Here is a 26,414-nt window from a genome sequence, read left to right on the forward strand (position 1 = left end):
AGTTGCTTTTCAGTTTCGCCCTAACTGAACATACTTTGTTTAGTGTCGCCAGTGATCATTGAGGCCTTCGGTAATCTAGAGCGGGGATATAGCTGGTGGTGAGGCGCCTACCTTTACATCGATATCCCTAACTAGCACTTCTAAAATTTGTCTAGGGGATGGATGCCTCGTGGAAGTCACACTACCGCATCCACATGAGGTTATTAGCTGTTAGGATGGTTTCTTGTAACTCCTAAAAAATACTAATTTCATTAAATTAATTATTTCAATTTATATAATCAAAAGAATGATAATAATATTATTTTTATCATTTAATTTTTTGTAATTTTATAGCAAAATTATTGATATAATTTTTTGACCTCACGACAACACACAGGCGCATCGTGCCCTAGTTATAGATAAAAGTTTTTGGCATGAAGAGCAAAGGCAAGACATTCTTTCCCCTCCCTTTTGTCTTCATGGAAGAGAATATCAGCGGGTGGATAGAAGGGCCATGTTGACCGGATTCCTTGCTATGCCTATTTGTCTCCATATAAATGCATAGAATATTAAGATAGAATATAATAATTTGTGGTGAAAGCTAAGCCGTGCATGTGATAATGATTCATTACTTTCTTATTATATGATTAAAATATTTAAAAATTTAATATTCATTGTGAGAGTATTTGTATTTCTTCAATAGTTATTAAAATTTATATTACATTGTATTAACATATGGATGTAATTTCTATTTTGTACTAGATTTATATATATATATACACACACTTCTTTTTGTAATAAAAAAATTATATATAATAACTCATTAATTGTCACCAAGAACATGGAAATATTTTTTGCTTTTTGGGCATATTGTCGACTATGCTTCTTGGCTTGTCGCTTTGCTGTCCATATTGTCCATTTCATATCAATCGCATCTAATCAAAAGATTGAAAAAAAAGAAAGAAAAACCTACTCTTCAAGTGTGTTAATTATGTGTATACTTATGTATTTTTCACAATCTTCGGACGATAAATATGTACTTTCAGTTGATATTATTATGATGATGGGTGTTCGTATACAAAATTCAAGATTGAATCTCTTTTCCATATTAATGGAGGACAACACATACAATAAAAATGACATGTATATAACTTGAGAAGTTCGTTGATGTTGTAGGAATAGTTTATCATGGCGGGAACATGAGAGCCTATCAGAAGTCAAAAAGACATTATCACATACACAATACTGGTCACGACTCGACAATTGAGGTCATGGACAATCTCGTTAAACAATGTTTGCCAATGTAGGGCTATTAGCGACCACCGTCCCTCTCCATCTTCTTCGATTCTCACCCTCTTCTTTTTCCAATCTTTTTTTAATCTAATTTTGAAAACTTTGGTAGAAAGAAAAGTACACTTTCAACTTTTTTACGATTGGTGTGACATTAAACTTTATCCTTTTCACTGATTCGTTTTTCATCTTTTACATTACCGTAGTCGTTTTATCTGATCCTTTTGTAAAATTGAACTATATAATTATTATTGATGTGCCGACCAATTTCTTGTCATACACATCCAAATATATTTGCTTACGTGGCAATTTTGAAATATATTTATTATCAAATAGGAAAACCTTTCTTTTAGGTAAGTATAAAATAAAAAAACTGTGAAAATGAAAAGATAAATCATAATTGTCGAACAGGGAAGAGGAGGTGGGGGCAGCTCCCCGCTACCCTCCACCGCATCAAGCGAGGTCGCCAGTTTTCACTGCATCCTCCGACGACCTCGCCTGCGGCAGTGGAGGCTGAAGGTAGGTAGGTCCACCCCTTTTGGGCGTGTGACACCCAGAGCCAACGGTGAGGCTAGCCTTCTCCCAAGTCGTAATGGCCGGATGCATCACGAGCGCCGAAGAGAGAGTGGGAGGACAAAAGGGGGTGGCTCGCCCCTGGCGACCGCCCTCCCTATTCAAGGCCACTGGTGGCTCGCAGTGCTTTCGATGACTACACAAGCGGCGGCGGCGGCAGCAGCAGCTCATGGGCGAGCGTTACTGTTGAATTTGTCGTTCCCAGAGAGGGAGGACAAATCCAGCAGCAGTGGCTTGCCCCATAGCCCACAATCACTGGTAGCGAGGTTGCCGAATGCTATAGAAGACCACTGGGAACCTTGTATGAGATGGTTTCATTCTCAACATTTAAAATAATAATAATAATAAAATTTAGAAGTAATTTTTTTGGGAGTAAACACAGGGCAAAGCCGGGTACAAGTGAAAAGTTAAACTACGACCTCCAAAAGTGGGGTAAAGAAGCCCCAATTCATCCCCCAAATAAAAGCAGTTCATGGCCCATACAGGAGGGCTCGTGTAAAAATGAACATCAATTGGCAATCGGAGAGCATGTCGAGCCAACCAGTCCAAGGAAATGTTCCCCTCTCGATAATTATGCTGAGCCTGCTCTGTCCACGTAAACTCCTGCTCCTTGTAAAGCATTGGAGAAATTGGACGCAATATGTGAGACGGTTGCTGATGGATCACCCGGTAAAGTAAAACTGTTCATCAAACAACCTTCTATTTCTTCAATTCCATATTAAACAACATCTAGTACCGAATGTGATAGACCAGGAAGAGCCGCTGCTTGTATGTTGCTCCATCTGCAAGTTTGCAGACAACCATGTTTGGAGTGGCATCAGGAAGAAATTACCATGCCGATAAGGAGGGACAATGCGCAGCCAGACTAATCTCACCATCTTGAAACTGCGGAGAACATGAATAGTCGATTCAACATGGTCCGTACATTCAGAGCAAGATTCTGAAGAAGCCAGATTAATACCAACTCGATGTTCATTTGTAAGGGGCCTACTATGAGCCGCAAGCCACAGAAATTGTCGAATCCTTTGTGAGTGGCCATTTCCAAATAACACGCCTGGCATGTTCCTCAGCAGTGATCGAATGTTCAACAAGCAACTTGTAGGCCGAGCATGCAGAAAAGAGTCCTGAAACTTCCTTCGACCAGTAAAATCTGTCCGGAGAAGCTGTTGGTCTCGGAGCAGGAACAGAGGCAATGCGCAGTGGCGAGTCATTATTCAACAATATTGATCAAGGAGTAAACTGGGAATAGCACTGAGCACAGTGCAAGCCGATGGATTTGTTTCTGGCTGGAATCTTCCGAGGAAAAAATTGTAGAGCCCGAAAAATTGACCAGTCTAATGAGCCCACTTTCCAGCCTCATGAAATATGTTGATCGTAATTCCTAGCCAACATTGAAATCTTAGAGATTTTAATCGTTTGTATCATAGAGTTCAGAGGATATAGCACATCCGTGAAGCATCCTTCCATTTAAGGACTAAGATGTTTCACATTCCGATACTCTTATCATACCCATTTATTAGATATTAAAATTATATTAAATTCATAAATTTCTTATAATCGGAAAAAATAAAAAATCGATTGTTGATATGTGAAACTTCCCCTTTTGTCTTCATGAATTCCCTTCATCACCTAAGGAACATGTCTAAATTTGGTACAATTTATTCATTGCCATTTGCATATCACTTCCTAGCTACTTAACAAGGAGCCATTGCTAACATGAACAAATTCTCCGCAGCAGGTCAGCATAATTTAGGCTCATCGAGAAATAAGCTCACCGTTTATCATTCCACCATGAAAATTGTAATAACATCTCATCGATTAAATTGTATCCAGTAATGTCATATAGACAAATAAATATGTCATTCTAATACACATCGATTTTTCTTTTTCTAGGCCATTTACATACATAGATCAAGAACTCTTCTATGCATAGCAAATAGGTACCCTATTAGATAACTAGAAACCCAGCTATAACTACTTATGTACCGGAATTAATGGGAACCCTCATCACGCTGGCTCAACCAAGCTCGTTCGACCTGAGACGACCCTTCTGGTCCACGACATCTTCCAACCCCTCTCCCCAGGCCGCCGGCCCCGGAATCAGATCCTCGACTTCTGCATCTGCTTCGGGTTGATCGCCAACCAGTATTTCCTCCTCCGGGTCGCCTCTCATCAGATCCTCGCTCAATAGCTCCTCGAGGATCATCTCGTTCACCGTCTCTGAGTTCCCCCTCCTCGGGGGGGCAGGCCCAGCAGTCCCGGACCCGCCCTGCATGCCTGCCAGTCCCCCCGTCCTTCCCATCTCCATCAATACTTCCTCCTCCAGTCTCAGATCCTCCGAACTCGGCCGGTCCATCAACCTCCTCTTCCGCCCCCTCTCGGCCCGGCAAATCTCCCTCGTACCCCCTGTAGCGCTGTGGTGCACCATCCGGCCGATGATGCCGGGATTACTTAGAGCCCTCGCGAGGAAGCTCAGCATCTGCTGCTGCCTCCTCTCGGTGCTCTGGAGCCTCGTCTCCACCGTCAGCATGTGGCCTCTGGCCTCCTGCTGTTGCTGCCTCAGCTTCACGATCTCGGACATGAGCACCGACCGGTCTCGCTTCAGCCTCTCGAGCTCGGGCTCCATCCCGAAATGGCCCAATTCGAGGCACGACCCTCCCGATCCGGGGCTTCGCTGGTGCTGGGAAACGTGTCTCCTCCTCTTGATGGTCTTCAGGAGGTGCCTCTGCCCTCCGAGGAATCCCTCGTTCGCAAATTCCCATCGATCCGAGTCCACCTTCCTGAAGCCCTGCAGCACATACAACACAATTAACTTACGGTCGATGGTCCTGATATCGATCATATATACTTAGTAAGAGCATCCTTGACGATTCATCGATTAGACCCGAACCGATAAAGAGGTAAAAGGGGGACTCACATAGGTGTTGAGCTGGCGGATGAAGCTAGAGAAGTTGGAGTGCTTGAAGTACTTGGGGAGGAGAGTGGATGAGAACCGGTGAGGATCCCACACTATGAAGCTGTTCCTCGCGACGCTCCACGACACCACCCCGTCCGTCGACGGGTCATCCACGATCTCGAAAGTCTTCGTCAGGAATGGCGGCGGCCCCGCCTCGCTCAGCCCCTCCATCGGCCTCGGCAAGTCCCGGTTCTGGTTCGCGCATGAGGAGGAAGACGAAGACGAGTGCCCACCACAACTGCCGCCGCAGCCGCCGCCGCTTATCGTGCTTTTAACGTGGGATGAAGAAGGAGAAAATGTCTGGGTCTGTTCTTCCTCTTTGGCAGTCCTCAATCGGCCTCCACCCTCCATGGTTTCATCATCTTTCAAGCTGTCTTGCTGCGGTGCAATGGACAACTTGGGTGATTGTGTTGTCTTGTGCGGCGATGATGACGACGATTGCTCAAATTAAGGGGAGAGGATACCCAGAAATTTCCAGACATATGAGGGTACGTGGCGATGGTACTGACCGAGCCAATCAATAGGAGATGGCCATTAGTCTCGACATAGAATCATTGCGACAGTGGCAGGGGCATCGCATTGGGTTTATCGCCTCGGGTGAAAAATGTCGGCGATACTGTACTGATCCAGGTGTAAAGTTTTCCCAACAGACCAACCTGACTTGATTTGACATTTATTTAATTCAAGTACAGATTCTCATGCCGTGAATAGATAAAATTTATATTAAAAGGATTTTATTTTCTTAATACGTCTATTCGATTCAAATTGAATTGATTAAGGTCCGTGAATATATTGAAAAGTCTTCACTGCGTACCTCTGTATTAATGGTCTATCTTTTCAATAAGATCACGGATGTTATCAGCAAATCACTGGAACTAATTTCTTTCCAGCGTGAGCTTGATCATTGGGTTACTTGAGGCACTCTCCTCTTGCTTCAGCCCAAGAAAATGTATGACCAAGAGAGGGTACATGTCATGTTCCCACACACATGAATGGTCCCGATATCATAGACTGGACCACTGAGCTACCATGGAGGCAATGCTCCTATCATCATCAATTGTTTGTTGATCCTTTACGCAACCTTTGGTTATTAAAGTCGTGTATATAACGAGTAAATGATGTAGTATTGTGACACAAAATTCTGCAAAAACCTTTTTTTTTTAAAGGACAATTTATAACCGGCTTGATTTTATTTGGGCTGATGTATTTTAACAACCACCATCTGTGATACATGACACACTGATATCCCGATGTTGCCCCTCGATAGAAGAGTCTTTTTCTCCATCAAAAAACCGGTCCCCTCAACTCAGAAGTCCTTATCCTTCCCCGCCTGAAAATTCAAGATCAACTTGTGCACCTTTTTCACTTTATTTTATCATCATCAAGAAAAAGTGACCGTCCGTAGACTTACGACATGTGGAAGTGTTGCCTTGGCGACAACTGCGTCCTATTCTAGAATGTTATCAGTCCTCGTGGCAACGGCAGGTGGCAGAAGGGAAAGCCGTAACGTGGAACGCGGAGGTCTAAGTAAGGGCCCCGCCCATTAGATCTTCCTCGTTATATGGACTTTGTTGGTGGGATTTGCTGGGCCGAGCCATTGTGTTTTTCCGAACCGTCGTCCTGAAACATCGTGATTTCTAAACGAGATTGTGCTTTATTGTATTACGCTCCATTTTGCCAATTGAACATAGAAATTTCAACTAATGAAAATTTGCTTTTTTGATTTTATAATTTATTTTTAATTCACTACACTTAACTCCACTTATTTTCAATTCAATAACATAATTATTATTTTTTTATTTTTCTTTAATTTTTTTAACCATTCAATTCAATTTTTAATGTCAAATTCTCTCAATTATTCATTTCTTTTATCACAATTTAAGAACATAATCATTATTTTCTCTCAATTATTCATTACTTTTTTTACACTTTTTCTCATAATTCAATAATCATTACAACTTAATTATATATATATATATATATATATATATAAAGTAATAATAGAACTGAGCTTAACTCAACTCTAATATCAAACGAGGCAAATTTAAAATCTGATTTCTATATATAAGTGTGATAACGCAATTTTAATCCCAAATAAGGTATAAATTTGAAATCTGATTTCTATATGTAAGTGTGAGTCACTGCATTGCACTACGCCCCTTTTCGAACACTTGGATATTTAATCAATAGGTTTGTCCAGTTTGAGCTTAGTATGTTGTTCATTGAGATTAATATGAAATAAATCAGGTTTAAGGTTGGGTCGATTCAAACTAGGTCTCCACTCCTCCTAACTCGTGTACCACACGTTCATCTTCATGTTCATGTTCATGTTCATTCGTTTAGTATTGCACGTTTTGACTTATGGTACAATTTTGGCAATCTTACCGTTTGGATTTAGAATTAAAGTTACTTTGATTTTGATTTTGATTTTAATTTTGGTTGTGGAAAAGGACAAATGAGATGTGATTATAAATTTGACTTGGAAAACGTATGTTTTTGTTGTGTAGTGTGTCAAGTTAAAGTTAAAATTAAAATTTTTGAATTGAGAAATGTGTATTTTTGTTATGTAGTGTATTGAGTTAAAGTTAAAGTTAAAATTATTGAACTCGGAATCCTAATGTTCTAAGATGATTTATATTCAATTTTGGCAACCTTCCTGAAGCCATGCACATGCAACAGACAACACAATTAACTTACGGTCGATGGTCCTGACATCAATCATACTTAGTAAGAGCATCCGTATGGATTCATCGATTAAACCCAAACCGATAAGAGGTAGAGAGGACTCACATAGGTGTTTAGCTGGCGGATGAAGTGGAGAAGTTGGAGTGCTTGAAGTAGATCGTTGAAATGATAATTGAGACAACAGAAGTACTTGGGAAGGAGAGTGGATGAGAACCGGTGAGGTTCCCACACGATGAAGCTGTTCCTCCCGACGCTCCACCACACCACCCGGCCCATCGATGGGTCATCCACGATCTTGAAAGTCTTTGTCAGGAATGGCGGTGGCCCCGCCTCGCTCAGCCCCTCCATCGGCCTTGGCAAGTCGCGGGTGTCCCAGTTCTGGTTCGCCCATGAGGAGGAAGACGAAGACGATGGCCCATCACAACTGCCGCTGCAGCCGCCGCTTTTCGTGGGTGTAACGTGGGGTGATGAAGAAGACAATGCCTGGGTCTGTTCTTCCTGTTTCGCAGTCCTCAATCGGCCCCCTCCATCCATGGTTTCATCATCCTACAAGCTGCCTTTTCTGCGTTGCGGTGGACAACTTGGGAGACTGTCTTGTTCCGTGTTGGTTGATGATGATGACAAATGATTGCTCAAATTAAGGGGAGAGGAGACCCAGAAATATCCAGACACGTGATAGCTACGTGGCGACGGCACAGACCGAGCCAATCAATAGGAGATAGCCATGGTCTCGACCAAGAATCATTGTGTCAATGGCAGGGGCTCTGGGTTCATCCTATGTGCGAAATGTCGGTGATACTGTACTGATTCAGTGAGGGGGCGTTTTGGTTTCAGTACTGTTAAATTATATAGAAAGGGAAGATTGAATTACTATAAAACTATTTTTTTTTCCTGCATTGTGGTCCAAATATGAGATAGTTGTGCTTGGTAAACTATATTGAATTACGGTCAATACGGGTGATAATATAATATATGATTTACTTTTACAGAGATAAATGTGGGTCTGATGACCGTAATCTCCGTTGTAATCTAACAATTCCGCATGTTTTAAATGCAAAGTTTTTACCAATCACGGTTATAAAGTTGTAATTCGAGAAAATAATTAAAATAGCTAACTTTTACGACCTTTACAATAAAATGTTGTAAAATACGTCGTAAAGTTCAAACTTTACAACATAAAATCCGAGCTTTACACCGAACCAAACGCCCCCTTATGTGTAAACTTTCCACTGCATGCCTCTCCTTTGAAATGTGTGACTAGACTAATGCAATTATGGGTATTCTCAGCAGATTAATTCAAACTTTGTTTCCGCTCCAATGAAATTATGATTATTCTTCAGCAAGTAACTGGAACTAATTTTGTTCCACCGTGAGCTTGATCGTGGGATTATCACTTCTTGATCAAGAGAGGACACATGTCACGTTCCCACACACATGAACAGTCCCAATAGCATGGACTGGACCACGGAGTATGATGGAACTAATGCCCATGGCATCAATTGTTTGCGGGCGCTTTACGCTACGTTTGGATACCAAAATCTTGTCTGTAATCGATATATCATGTAGTTATGTTTGGATACTAAAATCTTGTGTGTAATCGATATATTATGTGGTGGTGGCACTATGTTATGAAACTCAATGAAAAATTTTATTTTTATTTTTCTAAATAATTTTTTTTACAGATTTGATATTATTTGTGTGGATATATTTTAATAACAATTGACTATGATACATAACATGTGATATACTCGTTATATATAAAGAAGATATTCCACCAAATTCTTATAATGTTGGGACAGATTGAATAATAGGAAGGGATACAAAATTAAAGGAGAAAACATTTCAATTTAGTTCTAAAAAGATCAGTTTGCCAACAATTTGGTCCCTTAATGAATTTTACCAATAATTTAGTCCTTTAAGGATTAGTTGGCCAACAATTTAATTCTTGAAATATTAATTTTATCAACAATTTGGTCCCTCAATGAATTTGGCCAACAATTTGGCCTTCGAAAAATCAGTTGACCAACAATTTTGTCCTTGAAAGACCATTCCCTCCAAACAATTTAATCCCAACATTAGCTGACTGCCGATGCCATGACGATAATCTGAATTGGAAGCTGGCATGGCACATCCTTGACTAACGGCAATTGAAAAATTATTCTTTTAATCCCCAAATCCAATATGACATCGTTTTGGTCGTCTATCTCTCCTCCCTCCCAAAAACAAAAAATCAAAATCCCACTAAAATTGAACGATATCATTCCACCCCCTACCATACCAAAAGACATTGTTCACATTTACACTCCCTTAACTCTGTAAATCCCGCCATTCCCCCTCTTCTATTTCAACCCTAACTTCGAAAATCTCTCTGCAAAGTTTGAAAACACAGTGAATGAGTGGTAAAATCAACAACTCCCACTATAAGAATATCGCTAAATAGGGACGATCAGTAGGGACGGAAAAATTTTCCTCTAAAATTAGAGACGGAATGGGGATGAGACAAAGACAAAAGTAGTTGAGACGGACTTTGAGATGGAATTTCCGTCTCAACATTTTAGAGACGGAAAGTTTGAAAGGAAAACACTGTCCCTATGTTTGAACAAAAAATTATGTCCAAAAGAACCGTCCATATGCATAGAGACGATCTTACAGACTAAAATATCGTCTATATAAATATAGATGGAAAATTTAAGACGATGCAATTCGTCTACAATATTTGGAGGGATTAGAGACATATATTTCGTCCATTCATAGAGACGGAATTGAGACGGAAATTTTCGTACCTATTATATAGACGAAATTGAGACAGAGATGTCTGTCAATACTCTAGGGGTGGAATTAAGATAGAAATATCCGTCTATATTATAGAGACAAAAAATTTCGTCCTTATTCTGTCTATAATAAGTAAACATATTTGTATGCTATCTTCATAAATTTCATAGATTACTTCAAAAAATACACAACTTCTACAGTTTTTCTTATCCTCCCTTTCGATCCGACCCACTTTTACCCCCACCGGTGCCCCGTATATCAACATCTTCGATGAATTTAAAGCATCCATCTATTCTACATCGCTTGTCTATCTTTTTTTGTCAGGTAAGTCTTACCGATTCAAATTATTCTCTATTCAATTGAATGTTTCATCTTTAAAACCCTAGTTCAGAGATAAAAAAACATCGAATATTGATGAAGCTTTCACTAATTAGAGATAGTGATCCTTTTTATATTGTGAATATGTAGATAATGAATATTCCTTCGCATCGATTGTGGATGTATCATATGATTAACCCTTGTCGAGTGGGCCTCCTAGAGGAATTCATTGAAGGGGTTGAGAAATTTATTAAACATGCTTCCGATTTGGATCTACTTAAGAAGGAGCGTAGAATTAGATGTCTTTGCAATCACTCAAAATGCAAAAGGCGAGGAAAGATGTTATCAAATCTAGAGCTTCAGTTGCATTTATTAAAGTAGGGATTTAAACCAAATTATTGGATTTGGATCGAACATGAGGAGAATGCTAAAACTCATGTCAACACTGAACAACAGAATTTTCAAGATCCACTGAATAGGGTTAAAGCTATGGTTTATGATGCAGTTATGCAGGAATTCGATCATCAATCTAAGAAGAATGACAATGAGGTTTCAGGTGACAAGGATGACCACATCGATGATGAGACCGAGAAAGAGGAAGAGCCTAACATTGTTGCTAATCAATTTTATGAACAACTTGAAATGTACAACAAGTCACTATATTCAGGATGCAAAATTTTCTACGTTGTCTGTTGCTGTGTGGATAATGAGGATTAAGAGTGACAGGTTTTTGCCCCATGATGCAATTGATGAGCTGTTCAAACTGTTGGGCGAGAGAGTTCTCCGGGGGCACAGTCTTTCAAAGGATTATTATGAGACGGGAATTTTTTTTCAAACTTGGTTTGGTAAAATACAAAATAGATTGTTTTGAGAATGGATGCATATTGTACTACAAGAACGATGCCAAGGCGACATTTGCAAGTTTTTGACTCCTCTCAATATATAGAACAGTTTCTCGAGGAGAAGGATAGTTGCAAGCGGGTTCCTATTAAGAGAATGCATTACTTTCCCATCATTCCTAGGTTGAAATGACTTTCCGCTTCGATGAGTTCAGCGCCTTACATGACATAGCACTACGAGAATCAAAGAGAAGACGTGGTTATGTGTCGTCCTTCGCATGGGAAAGCATGGAAGGAATTTGATCGTGCTTATCCAAATTTTGAAGCAGAGCCCAAAAACGTGAGGCTCGATCTTTGTTCCGATGAGTTCAATCCTTTCAATAAATTGGCGAGCCCTTATTCATGCTGGCCTGTTATTGTCACCCCCTATAATTTGCCACTTTAGATGTGCATGACGTCGCCTTACATGTTCCTGACTTGCATTATTCTCAGACCCAAGAATTTGAAGGCTAACATAGATGTTTACCTGCAACCTCTTATCTATGAGCTGAAGTTGTTATAGGATGTCGACGAAGAGACTTATGATATATATCTAGAAAACAAAATTTTACTACGAGAACAGCATTGATGTGGACTATCAATGGCGTATGGTATGTTGTCCAGCTGGATGACAGTCGAAAAATTGGCTTGTTCCTATTGCACGGGTTCAAGCAACGCATTTACTTTGCAGCATGGACGGAAGAACAACTGGTTCAATTGTCATCATTAGTTTCTATCCCTTGACCACATGTACAAGTATAATTCTTATTTATTTAATAATTTTTAGTATTAATTTATTTTGTTAGTTTCATTTTTAACCTTATTTTATTATTAATTTTAGGCAATTTTTAATTTTTATCTTTTTTAGTTTTATAAATTATTTTATTGCTTTCATTATTAATTATTTTATTATTGAGAAAAAATTTTAATTTCTTTTACTTTTTCAATTTTTAATAATGTCTCAAATTCTGTTTCTTGATAATAATTTCATTTTTATTATTAATTTCAATTTTAAATTTATAACTTAATTTCAAATTAAAAATTTTATTAATTATTTATTTAGGTTTTTAAATTTAGATCATAATTTTTTTGTTTTTTACGATTTTATATGCACTTTTACTTTATATCGTTATTTTACCCTCGATTATATGACAAAAAAAATCTCCATTGATTGTTTCTCGTGCAGGTCTAATATGAGAAATTTCAGAAAGAATAAGGTCGAATTGGAATGTCCATCCAAAAGATTTACATTTGCTGAGGTATGGGAGTCGGTGCGGTCTCTGCCAAAAGTCACAGATCATGGTTGTGATTGTAGGATGAAAGGATACGATTTTAGACATACCTGGACCAAATAGAGCATGTTTTGAGAATTGCCTTACTGGAAGGATCAAGGCAAGACAAAGAATAATGCAAATGCTCGACTAGACTTAGCTTTATATTACAAGCGACCAAAGTTGCATCTTGAGCAGCTTGATGATAATCGAGTACGAAAGTCAAAGGCTAAGTACAAACTCTCACAAGTTTAGAAAAAAACTATATGTGAATGGGTGAAGTCTCTTCGAATGCCCGATAGTTATTCGTCCAATCTATCTCGCCGTGTTGACATTTCAACTAGAAATTTTAGTGGATGAAAAAGTCACAATTGTCATGTATTGATGGAACAGTTGCTTCCCATCGCTTTCAAAGAACTGCCTGATCACATTTGGAAGCCATTGGCCGAGCTGAGTAAGTTTTTCAAGGAATTAAGCTCAAAGAATTTAAGGCAGCAAGAATTGGCCAAAATGGAGAAGAATATCCCATTCATCTTGTGCCAGTTGGAGCAAATTTTTCCACCGAGTTTCTTCGATATAATGAAACATCTTCCTATTCATTTAGTAGAGGAGGTTCGTAGTGGAGGTCCAGTCCAATATTGATGGATGTATCCATTTGAAAGCTAAGGATTTGTTTAATTTATGTACTTTTTTTAACATGTCTTTGTTATCACAAAGAATGAAGAATCACATATGTTGAACATGTCTGTCTCATATGGTATTATTAATTTAGATTTACACATTTGTTGTTCAACTTGACTTATAGATTTCTTGGCAAGATTAAGAAAATGGAGAAGCAAAAGGCTCGAGTGGAGGGCTCAATTCATTAAGCTTATGTCTATCGTGAGACGATGAATTCTTTTCATTTTACTTCCATTCAGACATGCTTACCTAGAGAACGAGAGTTCCAAGTAATGATGATAGGGGACAAGATCAGTCAATCGAGCCAAGCTTGTTGATTTTCAGTAAGCTTGGTCGATCCTCCGGAAAATGTAGCAAAAAATGGTTGACTAAAGAAGAGCGAAAGGCAGCTCGCTTGCATGTGTTGCTCAACTGTGAAGAGGTCAAACCATTTATCACATAAGTAAAGTAAAATAATGTTTAATTTTATAAAGATATTATGAAACTATAATATATACGACCTAACTAATATTACTACATAACTGATGTGATAGCTATTTTGAACAAACAATCAACATCAATCCAGGACGGCAAGCACCATCTAAGACTGCATTTGAATTTCCAAGTTGGTTATCAAATTATGTAAGTATAAATACTCGGTTTAAACATAAAATATATGTGATTTTTCGTCTATTTGCTTCCACGAAATTAACAAATACTTATTATGAAAGGTTCAAGATCCAAGTCATCAAATAACCATTACTTGTTTGTTGTCCTTGGCTTTGGGTCCCAATGGGAAGGCTAGGACGTGAAAAATATATTTTGTAAATGAGTTCAGGTTTCAAGTAGATAAAGGAACCACTAAGAAGAAACTTGTTATAATAGTGGCATTTTGGTTGGCGGGGGTGACGGCGAAAGAGCAAGTGAGAGTGACTATTATGTGATAATGAAGGAGGTCATTGAATTACAGTACCCTATATTGCCTATGGATCGGGTGGTTTTATTTTTGTGCAAGTGGTTCGATCCTGGACGAGGCACCCGTAGAGTTCATCCTGAGTATAGGATCGTGGAAGTAAATCATAAAAAAATTTACACAATTACGATCCCTTCATCATTGCACATGATTATCAGCAAATTTACTATGTGCCATATCTCAAGAATATCAAGGCCAAAGAAGACTGGTGGGCCGTTGAGTGGAACTACCAAATGAACTAGAGTTGGCATTTCAAAATGATTAGCCCTCAAGGGTTCGTGGGATAACTTCCGATGATACCGAGGTTCCATTGATTGATGAGCAGAGTGTTTCTGAAATTTTGAATATTTCTAGCATATCGAGAAGAGATCGAGCCAGAACTAGTTCGGGCAATGATCACATAGAAATGGAGTTTGGCTGTGAAAATGAAAATGATGAATATGATGATGTCAAAGAAGATGATCTTGGTGAATCTGAACCCCACGAACAAGAAAATAAAAATGATGAGGATATTGTTTAGGAATGAATTACTAAGGCCCCGTTTGAATTGTTAGACCGATTTTAGAATCATGATTTTGATTTTAACTCAACACACTACACAACAAAAATACACGTTTCCCAAGTCAAATTTATAATACTATCTCATTTGTCTTTTTCTACAATCAAAATCAAAATCAAAATCATGATTCTAAAATCATACTAACAATTCAAACGCAGCCTAACCCTTTAATTAAATATTTTTTCCAAGTGCTGTGAGTATTTTGGTTCTTCATTATGCAAAATTCTTATTTCTTATATTCTTGTGCATATTTAATTATATTTATTTGTGTTACTATTATAAGGAGAAGACAAAGAAGTGGCACGACAAGCCGAGACTATAAATCAAGCGATACATGGGAGGCAACCCAAGTTTTCGGTTTTCGTAATTTATTTTTTTACTTTACTATGTTACTATGTTAGATTTCTGTTTACTTTTAGTTTCGTGATATTTCTAGATGTAAAATTTCACTGTGGATGCAAGAACCTACTAATGGAGATTGAAGTCATGGTGTAGTAGCACAGAAATCTTGTGCAAAGACACCACACATGTTGTTTCCGAAGCAATTGATCAAGTACAATTGCTGCGAGAGCACTAGTGATCCGATGCTTGAGAACTGAACCTACAACCATCTCACCGTTTAAGTTGAAAAAAAGATTAAATTCTAAAGGTTTGAATGAGTGACCAAGAGGTAAGGCAAACCTTTGAGCCAGCAGAGCAAGCAAGCTTTTATACTAGGTTGGCCAAAGGATATATATATTAACTAAATTTTACTTAGAGTCAGGTATGCTTTTGGTCCCTGAAAGATACCGGTGCCAAGGGTTTGGTGCATCAAAAATTTTTGCCTCGATTTTAGTCCCCGAATCACCATTCCGTCAGATGTTTTAGTCCTACCGTCTTCTTGCGCGTGCCAACCGTGACGGAAATCGCACGTGGCGGCTGAGCTGGACCTAACTCCGTTAATGAACCCCTAAATTGGCAAAAACGACGTCATTCCCTTCCTCGATGAAACCAGTTTTGCCATTCCCCGCCAAAATCACTCTATGACGTTGTTGTTTGGGTTTCTAGGTCAAACCGAGAGCCCCAAATATTGTAATCGTTACACAATTTGATTTGCGTTTGCTGTTCTTCGCAAATTGAAGAGGAAAAAATTTCAATTGAGGTAGCAGTACACTCAATCGAAGCAATTTGGGGGTGATTCCGTTCCGTTTCTTGGCATCGGTCAGTCAAAATTCCCTTCCATTTTCACTTTTTGTTGTTGAATTGCAGTTGGCATATTTGGGAATGGCAAAAAGCCGACTTTGGTTGTTGTCCCATACAGTTGTGAAGCAAATGTTGTCGAATGGCAGTGGGGAACTTCCAATTTGTTGTCTGCTTTTGTTTCTCCCATCACGACCTTTTACCCTTTTTTCTTTCCTCTGTGGTCCCTTCTTGTCATCCAAGTTTTGTTCACTGCTCTCTGTTATTGTCCCATTCTTGGTTGTTGTCGTCACTTTTTCTTTGTGGTCCCTTCTTCTTATCGTTAACCGTTTTGTTGTTCACTGCTTTTGGTTCAGAGCAATACTGATGTTTTTTTGTTTTTTAATACATGTACAAATAATGGATGAAGACTTGTACACGTTGATTTTTCACCATGGGGGTGAGTTAGTCTCTGAACCCCATGTGCAATATGTTGGTGGAGAAATTGATGTATGGGAGGATGTAGATATTGACTTAGTATCAAAACCCACCATCGAGAACTTATATGTTGAGCATGGATATAGAAAACCGAAGAAGATCTTGTGGTTGGTTCCCAATTTAGAAGTGCATGAAGGGCTGAGGGATTTTGAGACGGACCAAGATGCTCACACACTGTATGCATCTGTTAGAAATGTAAGAGAAATCGAGTTCTACTTCATCCAAAATGAAGAAGAGATTGTTGTAGCAGAACTTGCAAATCAAGTACAACAATTTGTAGTTTATGATGAAGATGACAGTGAAGATGATAATGAAGATGAAGAACAAGATGAAGATGCATGGGAGCTTGAGTCTAATGGTTTAGATGATAGTGATTCAGATGATGCATGGGTACCAGGGCAAGATGGGGATGAATATGATGACTGTACCAGGGCAGGGGAAGGTGGATGGGGTGCTTCAGTGGATAAAATAGTGGAAACTGCAGGGGAAGTTCAAGCTACAGGGGAAGTTCCAGTTCGAGAAGCAGGGGAAGAAGCAAGGGAAAAAGGTGGAGAAGGAACTAACAGGGCTGAATCTTCTCGTGTAAAAAGACCTAAATGGAGAGTTTACAATGCATTGAACAGAACATCTGGGGAAGAACCATCTGATCATCAAGCTTCTGATGAATTTGTAGAGGAGCAAGAGTATCACTCTGAAGATTTGCAAAGTCTAAAGGGAAGTGATGATGAATCTGAAAAGAGGCCTGCATTATTTCACGAGAATGCAGAACATGGTCAAGTGCAGCTGCAACTGGATATGTTATTTCCTAGCTTGCAGGTTTTCAAAGAGGCTGTGAAAGATTACACAGTTTCCATTGGGAGAGAAGTGGTTATAAAGAAGAATGATAAAGTAAGATGTAGATTCAAGTGTCAACCTGGTTGTGAGTGTGAGGCATTTTGTTCTTGGTCAGAACCTTATGGGGCTTTTCAGCTAAAGAAGTTTATTCCCAATCACAGTTGCTCCAGGAAGTTGCAGAATAAGCAAGCAGACAGCAAATGGATTGCTGAGAAGCTGGTAAACCAACTGAGAAGGATGCCTAACATGACTGGAGGGGATGCATACAAATATTTATCTGAGGTATACTCCATTAAAGTTGGTGAATGGAAGATATATAATGCCTTGCGGATTGCAAAAAAGCTTGTTCAAGGCTGTGAAGAGAAGCAATATGCCAGATTAAGAGATTACTGTGGAGAAATTATAGCAAGCAACCCGGGTTCCAGTGCAGTAATTGGGGTTGACAGACCAAACTCGAGCTTGCCTCCCATATTTGATAGGATATACATATGCTTTGATGCAAGTAAGAGGGGGTTGCTAGCTGGGTGCAGACCACTGATAGGATTAGATGGGTGCTTCTTGAAGGGCTACTATGGAGGCACTTTGCTAGTTGCTGTCACTCAGGATCCAAACCACTCCTTCTATGTAATAGCATATGGAATTGTCGAGCAGGAGACTAAAGACAGCTGGAGCTGGTTCCTGGGAAGGCTACTTGAAGACATTGGAGATCCAAGGGAACATGGTTGGGAGTTCATATCAGACATGCAAAAGGTAATTGTCTTTTGGTTCATATTATAGTTTCAGTTTCCATATCTTTTTGTATGGATCTAACTATTACTCTCTATATTTTCTTTAACGGGGCCTTAGGGAAACAATTAAGGAATTATGCCCAGACACAATTCACAGGTTCTGTGTGAAGCATCTAGAAGCAAATGTTTGGAAAAATTGGCACCATGTAGATCTTAGGAAAAAGCTATGGCAATGTGCCAGATCAAACACCATGGGAGAGTTTGAAAGGCATTTTGAGGAGCTTAGATGTATCAGTGAGGAAGCCTATGAATATCTCCAGTTGTTGGATAAGCATAGCTGGACCAGGGCAGCCTTCAAAGAACATACCAAGAACCAGAGCTTGTGTAATAACATGTCTGAGCAGTTCAATGCTGCTATTTTGAAGTATCGAGGAAGACCTATCATCAACATGTTGGAGGAGATCAGGTTATATTTGATGAGGAAGATGAACTCTAGTAGGAATCAAAATGCAAGATATGGAGGTCCAATCACACCAACTGCCCAGTCAAAGTTAGAAATAGCAAAGAAGGACAGTCACAAATGGCATGCTATTTGGGCTGGAGATCCTGACTTTGTAAGGTTTCAAGTCCAACATATATACAGCTGACTTCAACTCTATATTGTCGCTCTTTATACTGTTGATTTTGAAAATTGACCAACTATTGTTTTTAGGGAGTGACATCCAGCATGGTCGAACAGCCAATGATGATGTCTCAATAAGCAGACAACATATCTCAGCCTACCATGTCTCATCCAATGCCAATGAGACCTCAGAAGTTAGGGGTCAAATCATTGAGGCAAAAACCAACAACAAATGATTCAGGCAATGGTGCAGCAACGTCAACTTCATTAACTCAGACTCAGCATTCAATTGCACCAACTACATTAGTTCATAATATTATTGTGCAGGTGGGTTTTTCTTCTTATGTTACTATGCTTGTGTTGGTGGCATGATCTTTAGGCTTGTGATTGCGGATGTGCTTGTGGTTGTGCTGGTGGTTCATGTGCATGCTGGTGGTTCATGTGTAAGGAAATGATATGTTTATGCGTGTGCTTTGCAGGGAATGTCACCATCCATGTGTCAAGAATTGGCTAGTGGCCCCTCCAGTGCTAATGTTGACTCAGCACCAAGAGGACCTAAGAAGGCAGCAAACAAGCCAAAAAAGGATTCAAGGAAGCGAAAGAAGTAGCTCATTTTGTATAAAGAAGATTGTGGTGATGTTAGGAGTATTTGTGGCTATTACCTTTTGATAGCATTTTGTATAGAAAACTGTTAATGAATGACAGTACCGTCCTTATGTATCTATGGCCATTGGCTTTGGACCATAGTAGGATTTTTGACCACCATTCTGGTGACTTTCAATATGGGCATGATGTATTCCATCATTTCTGCAATACAGTTTTTTGGTGCATATGGTTTACAAATTGCAAGTTGGTATATTGATTGCAAGTTCCATATGGTTTGCAGATTGCAAGTTGCATTTGCTATACAGTTTTTTGGTTTAAATGCCAACATGGTGCTATACAGATCAAGTCATACAATGTAATATAGTGGGCACATGTGCCAACATTTGCTAACCAATGCAAGTTCCAGAGCAGTGACATAAAATTGCAGATGGAGATTGACAAAATGGACAAGAACTTGACAAATGCATTTCATTACCGACGTCAATACAGAGTCATACATAGGGCTGAGTTGGATAGCTACTTGCAAAAACTTCCAACTCACTGCTCTAAAATTACCACAGCAATGCAACATATCCTAGTTAACTAAAACTACCTACAATCCATCGATAAACAAGCTCAGAACCACCCCCACAGCAATCCTCACAACCAACAAGCTCAGCCGAGCATCACAAGCTCAAAACACAGACATCCTCACCATCAACACACCCACTACAATTGTCAAAATCCACCACAACCGAGCCAGCTTCTTCAATTGAAGCTCACACTCCAGAATCCTGCTTTTTAGCAACACCACATTCCTCTGAAGTTCTTCTTCAACTAAAGAAATGTTCTGAATTTGGTCTTCCCACTCAAAATACCCGCAGGTATGATCTTCATCCTTCCATAAAGGACACCTGTAAAATGGTCGATCAGGATTTGCAATGGTCTTCGAGATCATCCGACGTGCTCTTTGTCCACAATAACAAAGAATCGACCTAGCTCCGGAAATGCTTGAACTGCAATTAGAATGACAGCTCATGCTCGACTTCCGATCTTTGTTCATCTCTTTACACTGCAATTGAATTGTAATTGCAGTAGCAAGTGATTAAGGCTTATTTTCCTCACCTGTAACTTATTCCTTCCTCTGTGATTGAGCTGTAAGCCACGAACGTCGTTCTCCACTGTAATTGGAGTGGCCAACCTCGAACTTCTTCCTTCCTCTGCGGTTGAATCGTAAATCGACTATCCAACCTCAAACTTCTTCCTGCAAAGTCGCGAACCTCTTCCTTCCTCTGCACTAGATTTGCAATTGGAGTTGCAGTTTCGAATTTAGGGATGCCGAATCGCAATTAGGGCTTGTAATTGGCAAATTAGGGATTTCGGGTAACAGGTCTTGAAGGAGGGCTTCAAACGCATCGTTTTTGTTGTCGAGTATGGAGGAGAACGATGTCGTTTAGGGCGAGCAGGCAACGAGGAAGACAACGATGCCGTTTTTGGCAATTTAAGGGGTGGTTAACGGAGTTAGGTCCAGCTCAGCCGCCACGTGAGATTTCCGTCATGGATGGCACGCACAAGAAGACGGCAGGACTAAAACATTTGACGGAATGGTTATTCGGGGACTAAAATCGAGGCAAAAATTTTTGAAGGACCAAACCCTTGGCTCTGGTATCTTTTAGGGACCAAAAGCATACCTGACTCTTTTACTTATATATGATGCTAAGAGGTAAAGGGTTTGATTTCCCAATTTCACACTCTCACTCTCATTCTATTGTGTCGTCATCCTCTTTGTGACCTCGAGCGCTCCCCGCCCTCCACAACCCCAAGCCCTCCCTACCCTCCTCGACCTCGAGCCCTCCCCGCCCTCCATGACTCTAGCCCTCCTTGAGCCGGGCCCTCCCTGCACTCCCCGACCTCGAGCCCTACCTGATTTCCATGACCAGAGCCCTCCCTGGGACGAGCCCTCCCTACACTCCCCAACCCCAATGTTAGATTTGGTCCACTGGTACTGCCTAGTCTTGTAATTGGTCGGAGCCAATTCAGTATAGGATGCCCTAAAGGCTATTTGCGCCTTGACATTTCAATTATGAATATCGTCTGTTTTTTCATTAATTGAGCAGATATACTAGATTCTATGATGTGTACGTGTATAAGGTTTGTTGGATCAAGTAAGTACTTATGCACTTGGTGGATATACTTGGACATGCGGAAGGTATAAGTCCTGGATACTTGAGTCTAAAGTAAATGTTCATAACCGGTTGAAGAAGTTGGACACTTCATCATTTAAAGGTTATAGCTTGAGGGTCTTCGATATATGTGGGGATGGCTTGCCTTGGCCATCGAACAGGGTCCGGACTCATAGAGCTAGTGCAGGTGGCTAGCATTGAACGGGACCACGTAGAAGTGATTCCTGAACGCTATAACAAAGAGGAATCAAATACTTCTACTATTGTAAGGTGTTCATATGCTCTTAATCTTGAGCATATGTGGAACTTACAAAGTTAGGACCTTATGCTTTGACATGCCATGGGTGAAATATTTTATGGATCAAAAGCTTTGTATGTTGGGCATATGGGAATAGTTAGTTGGGACATGCGTATGCAATACATAATTTATTCCGACCAATATTGGTTCGGATAATCACCCTCTTGGATCGTCCTAGTTGATCATCCATAAACTAAGCGCCTAGTGATGTGGCTTCGAGTCACATCGGGTGTTGGAATACATGTAGATCCTATTGGCGAGTGGGAGACAAGTACGACATTCAGGGATGTTTGCCTTTTGGATGAGATACTGCAAGGATAAGATGTAATTGAAGAGGTGATAGCCATATCTAACCTGACCTCGATTACGGGCGTTACGTAGAAGGGCAGCACATAGAGACACTTACAGGTCAAGGACAAAGGTTGCGCTCGATACAACGGACCTCTGTAATAAACACAATGTTTAACTCTAGAGTGCATCTCTGTTTACACAGTGGAATAACCAGAGTCAGAATGGCCTTATTGTGATATTTGTTTGCGGATGCATTATAATCATTTTAGGAGTCGGGTTAGGCATGTCCTAGGTCCCTCCTCTAGCCCCATTTTGAACAGGTACATTGGTACCTGCTCTCTATGTGTTCGGCCCAAGGATAAGTCTGGACATGGGCCTAAGTAAGGCCCACTCAGGTTTGGCCCATTTACTCTTATATATAACATGTGAGAAGAGACTTTTGGGTGTGCGTGAGAATTGATCAGACGCACATGTTCCACTGTCCACACAGTCGAAAACATAGAGAGAGCGAGAAAGGAATAGAGGAGAAGATCGAGTAGAGGTCGGCATCGATCGAGACGACTATCGAACTCACACATGCCACCATGGACATGTAGTTGAGCAAGGCGAAAGGGGGCAAACGGTCAGCCATTGTCCTCAGCTCCTCCGGAGATTCGAGACAACCTCGATTAGCCTATGCCACCAGCTGCTACATCAACTACCTCGTGAAGATCGCAACCCGCAAAACGAGGTATCCTGATGAACCGATTGCATGTTCGTATTATTAATGATCTTAGGCAATTCCATTGCATGTTAAATTTTTAAAACCCTCGGAGTGATGATTGTATGATTCTAAGTTGCAACGATGATTCTAGGTTGTTCTGTGTGATTTTCTTGATGGATGATCTTACTTGTTTGATTCTAAGTTGCAGCTATGATTCGGGCCTCTCGTGGTGGTTCGAATATATGTGATATTTTCAGTTTAGATGCCTTGCAATGTTCCTTTTTTGAGGAGTTATAGGACCGATTGTAAAAGTTTGATTATTTATATTAGATTCCTTGTACTTCATGAGTAGAAGCATAGGATGGGTGTAAATTTGTTTTAAGCTTTTACGAATTAAATCGAAGATGTTGAGACAACATTGCGGTGGATTCCGGTGAAGCGGACGTCAGAGGATCTTACCGTGGTTGTTGTGGTTGTAACGATGGTGGCACGAGGCAGAATGAGGAACCCTAGATGCTACGGTAGTGGAAGAATCCTTGCAGATTCGGAAGTTATGATATTTTCTACAGTTCCTATTATTTAGGACAAATATTTTATTGTTCCTTATCTTGCGGGGAGCCACCATGGGAAGGCCATATTTAGATTTCTTTCCTTTTTTTTATGCAATTAATATCCTGGATGCATGATTTGTGCTTGGATCTTTTGAATGTTTATTATGGAAATCTAGATTGGCCACCCAAATAGGATTAAAAATGGGATTATTTTTTTATCCTATTCTATGATCACTTAGGGTGGATAGTTAAGTGAATTAATCGGATCTTAGACATGGAGCCACATGTCTAAGGATTAATTGGTTAGGGTTAGACCCTAGAGACCGGGATACTTAACTAAACCTGAATATGATCATGCCTAGAGTTGTATGGCCAGATTAGGTGATTCTTTCTATAATTACGTAATTGACTTTGGTTGGGCTTAAGAGTCTGATTCGCATGGTTCAGAAGCTAATTCAGTTTGTATTGGTAGGCTGATTGGTAAAGACCAATCGCTGTTTTAGTTGGACCTAGAAAGCTGATCGGTTTGGTCCAATAAACTGAGACAAGTCCTAGAGTTACTTGATTGATTAGGAAGACTAAAAACCTTAATACTAAAATATCAAGTGGGAAAGGGACCTTGCATAAAGGTCCCATGCTTTCATTTCCAATTCATGCTAAAGAATGGGCAGCGGCCAGCCGACGTTGGAGTTTCCTCATACAAATTAGCAAATGAACTCAAATCAAGGTTCACCAGAGTATTAATGGGAGCGATCAACAAACGTTGGAGTTCTCATTATAGACTTCTCGTTGAGCATTGGTGTAAGGTGGCCAGCCGACATTGAAACTTTACATTAATGTTCTACGAATTTTATAGGAAATGGTATACACCTGAAAAAGAGATAAAAGTTCTTCATATTAATTTATGTAGTCCTTCGAGAAGCCAAACTAATCAGCATTCATGTGTTACTCACACTATCTTGATAGTAATATCCTGACTGGGTGGGTCCTTACTCAATTGTTCTGCACACGGCCAGCTAACGTTGGAGTGTTGCGGGAGGAGGTTGAGATACTGATACATTATTAGGAGTAGTTAATCTGGTAATCTGCTCAGGCTAATAATGTCAAAAGTTTGTGAATGTGTGTTTTATACTTTTATTACGCATTTTTATACATGCACTATGATATGATGTATGCTCGATTTTTGAAATAACTATGTATGTCATTTTTCGATATCCAGAAATGTTAGCAAGGAGTTTCTTTAGTCCACTGGCAGCTATTCTCAAGGAGAACAAGTTGATCGGCCTAAACTACGTGGACTGGAAGAGGAACCTGAACATAGTACTCATTGCGAATGGGTACAATGTCCTAACTGAGCCATATCCTGAGATTGATGACAATTCCACTGAAGAGGAATTGGAAGCTAAGAGGCAATGGAGGAAGACAGATCAAATGACCAAGTGCTATATTCTAGCCTCCATGTCCAATGTGCTGTAGAGCCAGCATGAGAAATTGGACATTGCTTATGATATAATGCAATCTCTCACTGAAATGTTTGTTGACAAGAGCAGGCCCGCAAAGCAAGCTGCTATTAGGGCAATTATGAACACTAGGATGGCTGAGGTTGCATCTGTAAGAGACCATATGCTCAAGATGATCTCTTGCTTTAATGAAGGCGATACCTTAGGGGTAGACATAAATGGTCAGAGCCAAGTGGATATGGTTCTTGAGACTTTGACGGATTCCTTTAGACAATTCAAGTTGAACTACAACATGGGGATGTTGAATATGACTCTCCCAAAACTGATGAAGAAACTCCAAGCGGTAGAGGCCATCACGGAGCCCCAAAGTACTGTTCAGTTAGCCCAGAGTTCCACCTTAAGACTGAAATCGAAAGGCGGAAAGGTCAAAAAGAAGGGGAAACATCAGTGGGAACACTCGAGAGTGCGAAGACAACCTCTTAATCCTAAGAAGAGAATCCGGGTGATAAGTCCCGAGGAAAATGCTTTCATTGTTGGTTGAAAGGCCATTGGAAGCAAGATTGCCCCAAGTTCCTTACTAAGGGCAAATCGAGTATGTCTCAAGTCCTTTATCTTGAGTCTTGTTTAGTAGTTGATTCCACTAACTCCTGGATAGTAGATTCTAGAGCCATTAACCATGTCTGTAACTCCTCTCAAGGGTTCAGGGAGACAAGGCGACTCAGTTAAGGAAAGCATGGCCTGCGCTTGGGGACTAGAGCAAGAGTATGGGCTGTTGTAGTGGGAGAGATTCACTTATCTTTTGATTGTGATCGGATTTTGGTATTGAATATTGTGTTGTTAGTTCCGGATTATAAACAAAATTTAATTTTAGTGTCAAGACAGATTGATTATGGATATTTCGTTACTTTCCATTTTGGTGTTGATATCAATAGAAATGGAAATTTGATTTGTTCCAGTACAATATATGGATATTTATATTACCTTAATCCAATATTTCCTTCCCTTCATGACATCGAAGTAGTAAGTTCAGTTCCTTAAAAGAGGAAAGTTTCTCTTACCAATTAGACATACCTATGGCAAATATGGTTGGGTCAGATTAACCTAAACCGGATTCAGAGGTTAGTCAAGGATGGGCCTCTTGGCTCATTAGATCTTGAAGATCCACCTCAGTGTGAATCATGCTTTGAGGGGAAGATGACTAAGTAGCCATTTTCAGCAAAAGGTAACAAGTGCGAGCGCGTCTTAGGATTTTTACATACCGATATGTGTGGTCCCATAAGCACGCAAGCTCGGGGAGTTTTCATGACTTTCACGGATGATTACTTAAGGTATGGGTATGTCTACCTCATGCGCCATGAGTTCGAAATCTTTGATCGATGTAAAGAATATAAGGTTGGAGCTTCGATTTGATTGAGAGGGCTAATACCTCTCTGGTGAGTTCAAGGAGTATCTCACACAGCAGGGGATTGTGTCTCAACTGACATTACCAAGTTCACCATAACAGAATGGTGTGGCTGAGAAGAGGAACATGACACTGTTAAATATATTGTTCGAGCCATGATGAGTCATGCCACTTTACTAGTGTCATT

General features: G+C 40.0%; 3 protein-coding genes across 3 annotated transcripts; 1 reads left to right on the plus strand and 2 right to left on the minus strand.

The window, feature by feature from the left end:
• Positions 1-3,600: 3,600 nt before the first annotated feature.
• Positions 3,601-5,425, minus strand: LOC116189445 (heat shock factor protein HSF30-like). The gene is made up of 2 exons (XM_031519110.1): positions 4,760-5,425; positions 3,601-4,630 (listed from the first exon to the last, which is right to left on the minus strand). The coding sequence occupies exons 1-2, from the start codon at positions 5,147-5,149 to the stop codon at positions 3,860-3,862; spliced, it is 1,161 nt and encodes a 386-aa protein (XP_031374970.1). The 5' UTR covers positions 5,150-5,425; the 3' UTR covers positions 3,601-3,859.
• Positions 5,426-7,413: 1,988 nt separating this feature from the next.
• Positions 7,414-8,291, minus strand: LOC116198050 (heat stress transcription factor A-2-like). Its single transcript, XM_031528364.1, has one exon. The coding sequence runs from the start codon at positions 8,015-8,017 to the stop codon at positions 7,553-7,555; it is 465 nt and encodes a 154-aa protein (XP_031384224.1). The 5' UTR covers positions 8,018-8,291; the 3' UTR covers positions 7,414-7,552.
• Positions 8,292-24,586: 16,295 nt separating this feature from the next.
• On the plus strand, positions 24,587-25,366 carry LOC116203818. The gene is made up of 2 exons (XM_031535763.1): positions 24,587-24,685; positions 24,842-25,366. The coding sequence occupies exons 1-2, from the start codon at positions 24,587-24,589 to the stop codon at positions 25,364-25,366; spliced, it is 624 nt and encodes a 207-aa protein (XP_031391623.1).
• The last annotated feature ends 1,048 nt before the right edge of the window (positions 25,367-26,414 follow it).

Source organism: Punica granatum, chromosome 1 (genome assembly GCF_007655135.1).
Source record: "Punica granatum isolate Tunisia-2019 chromosome 1, ASM765513v2, whole genome shotgun sequence".
NCBI classification, from domain to species: domain Eukaryota; kingdom Viridiplantae; phylum Streptophyta; class Magnoliopsida; order Myrtales; family Lythraceae; genus Punica; species Punica granatum.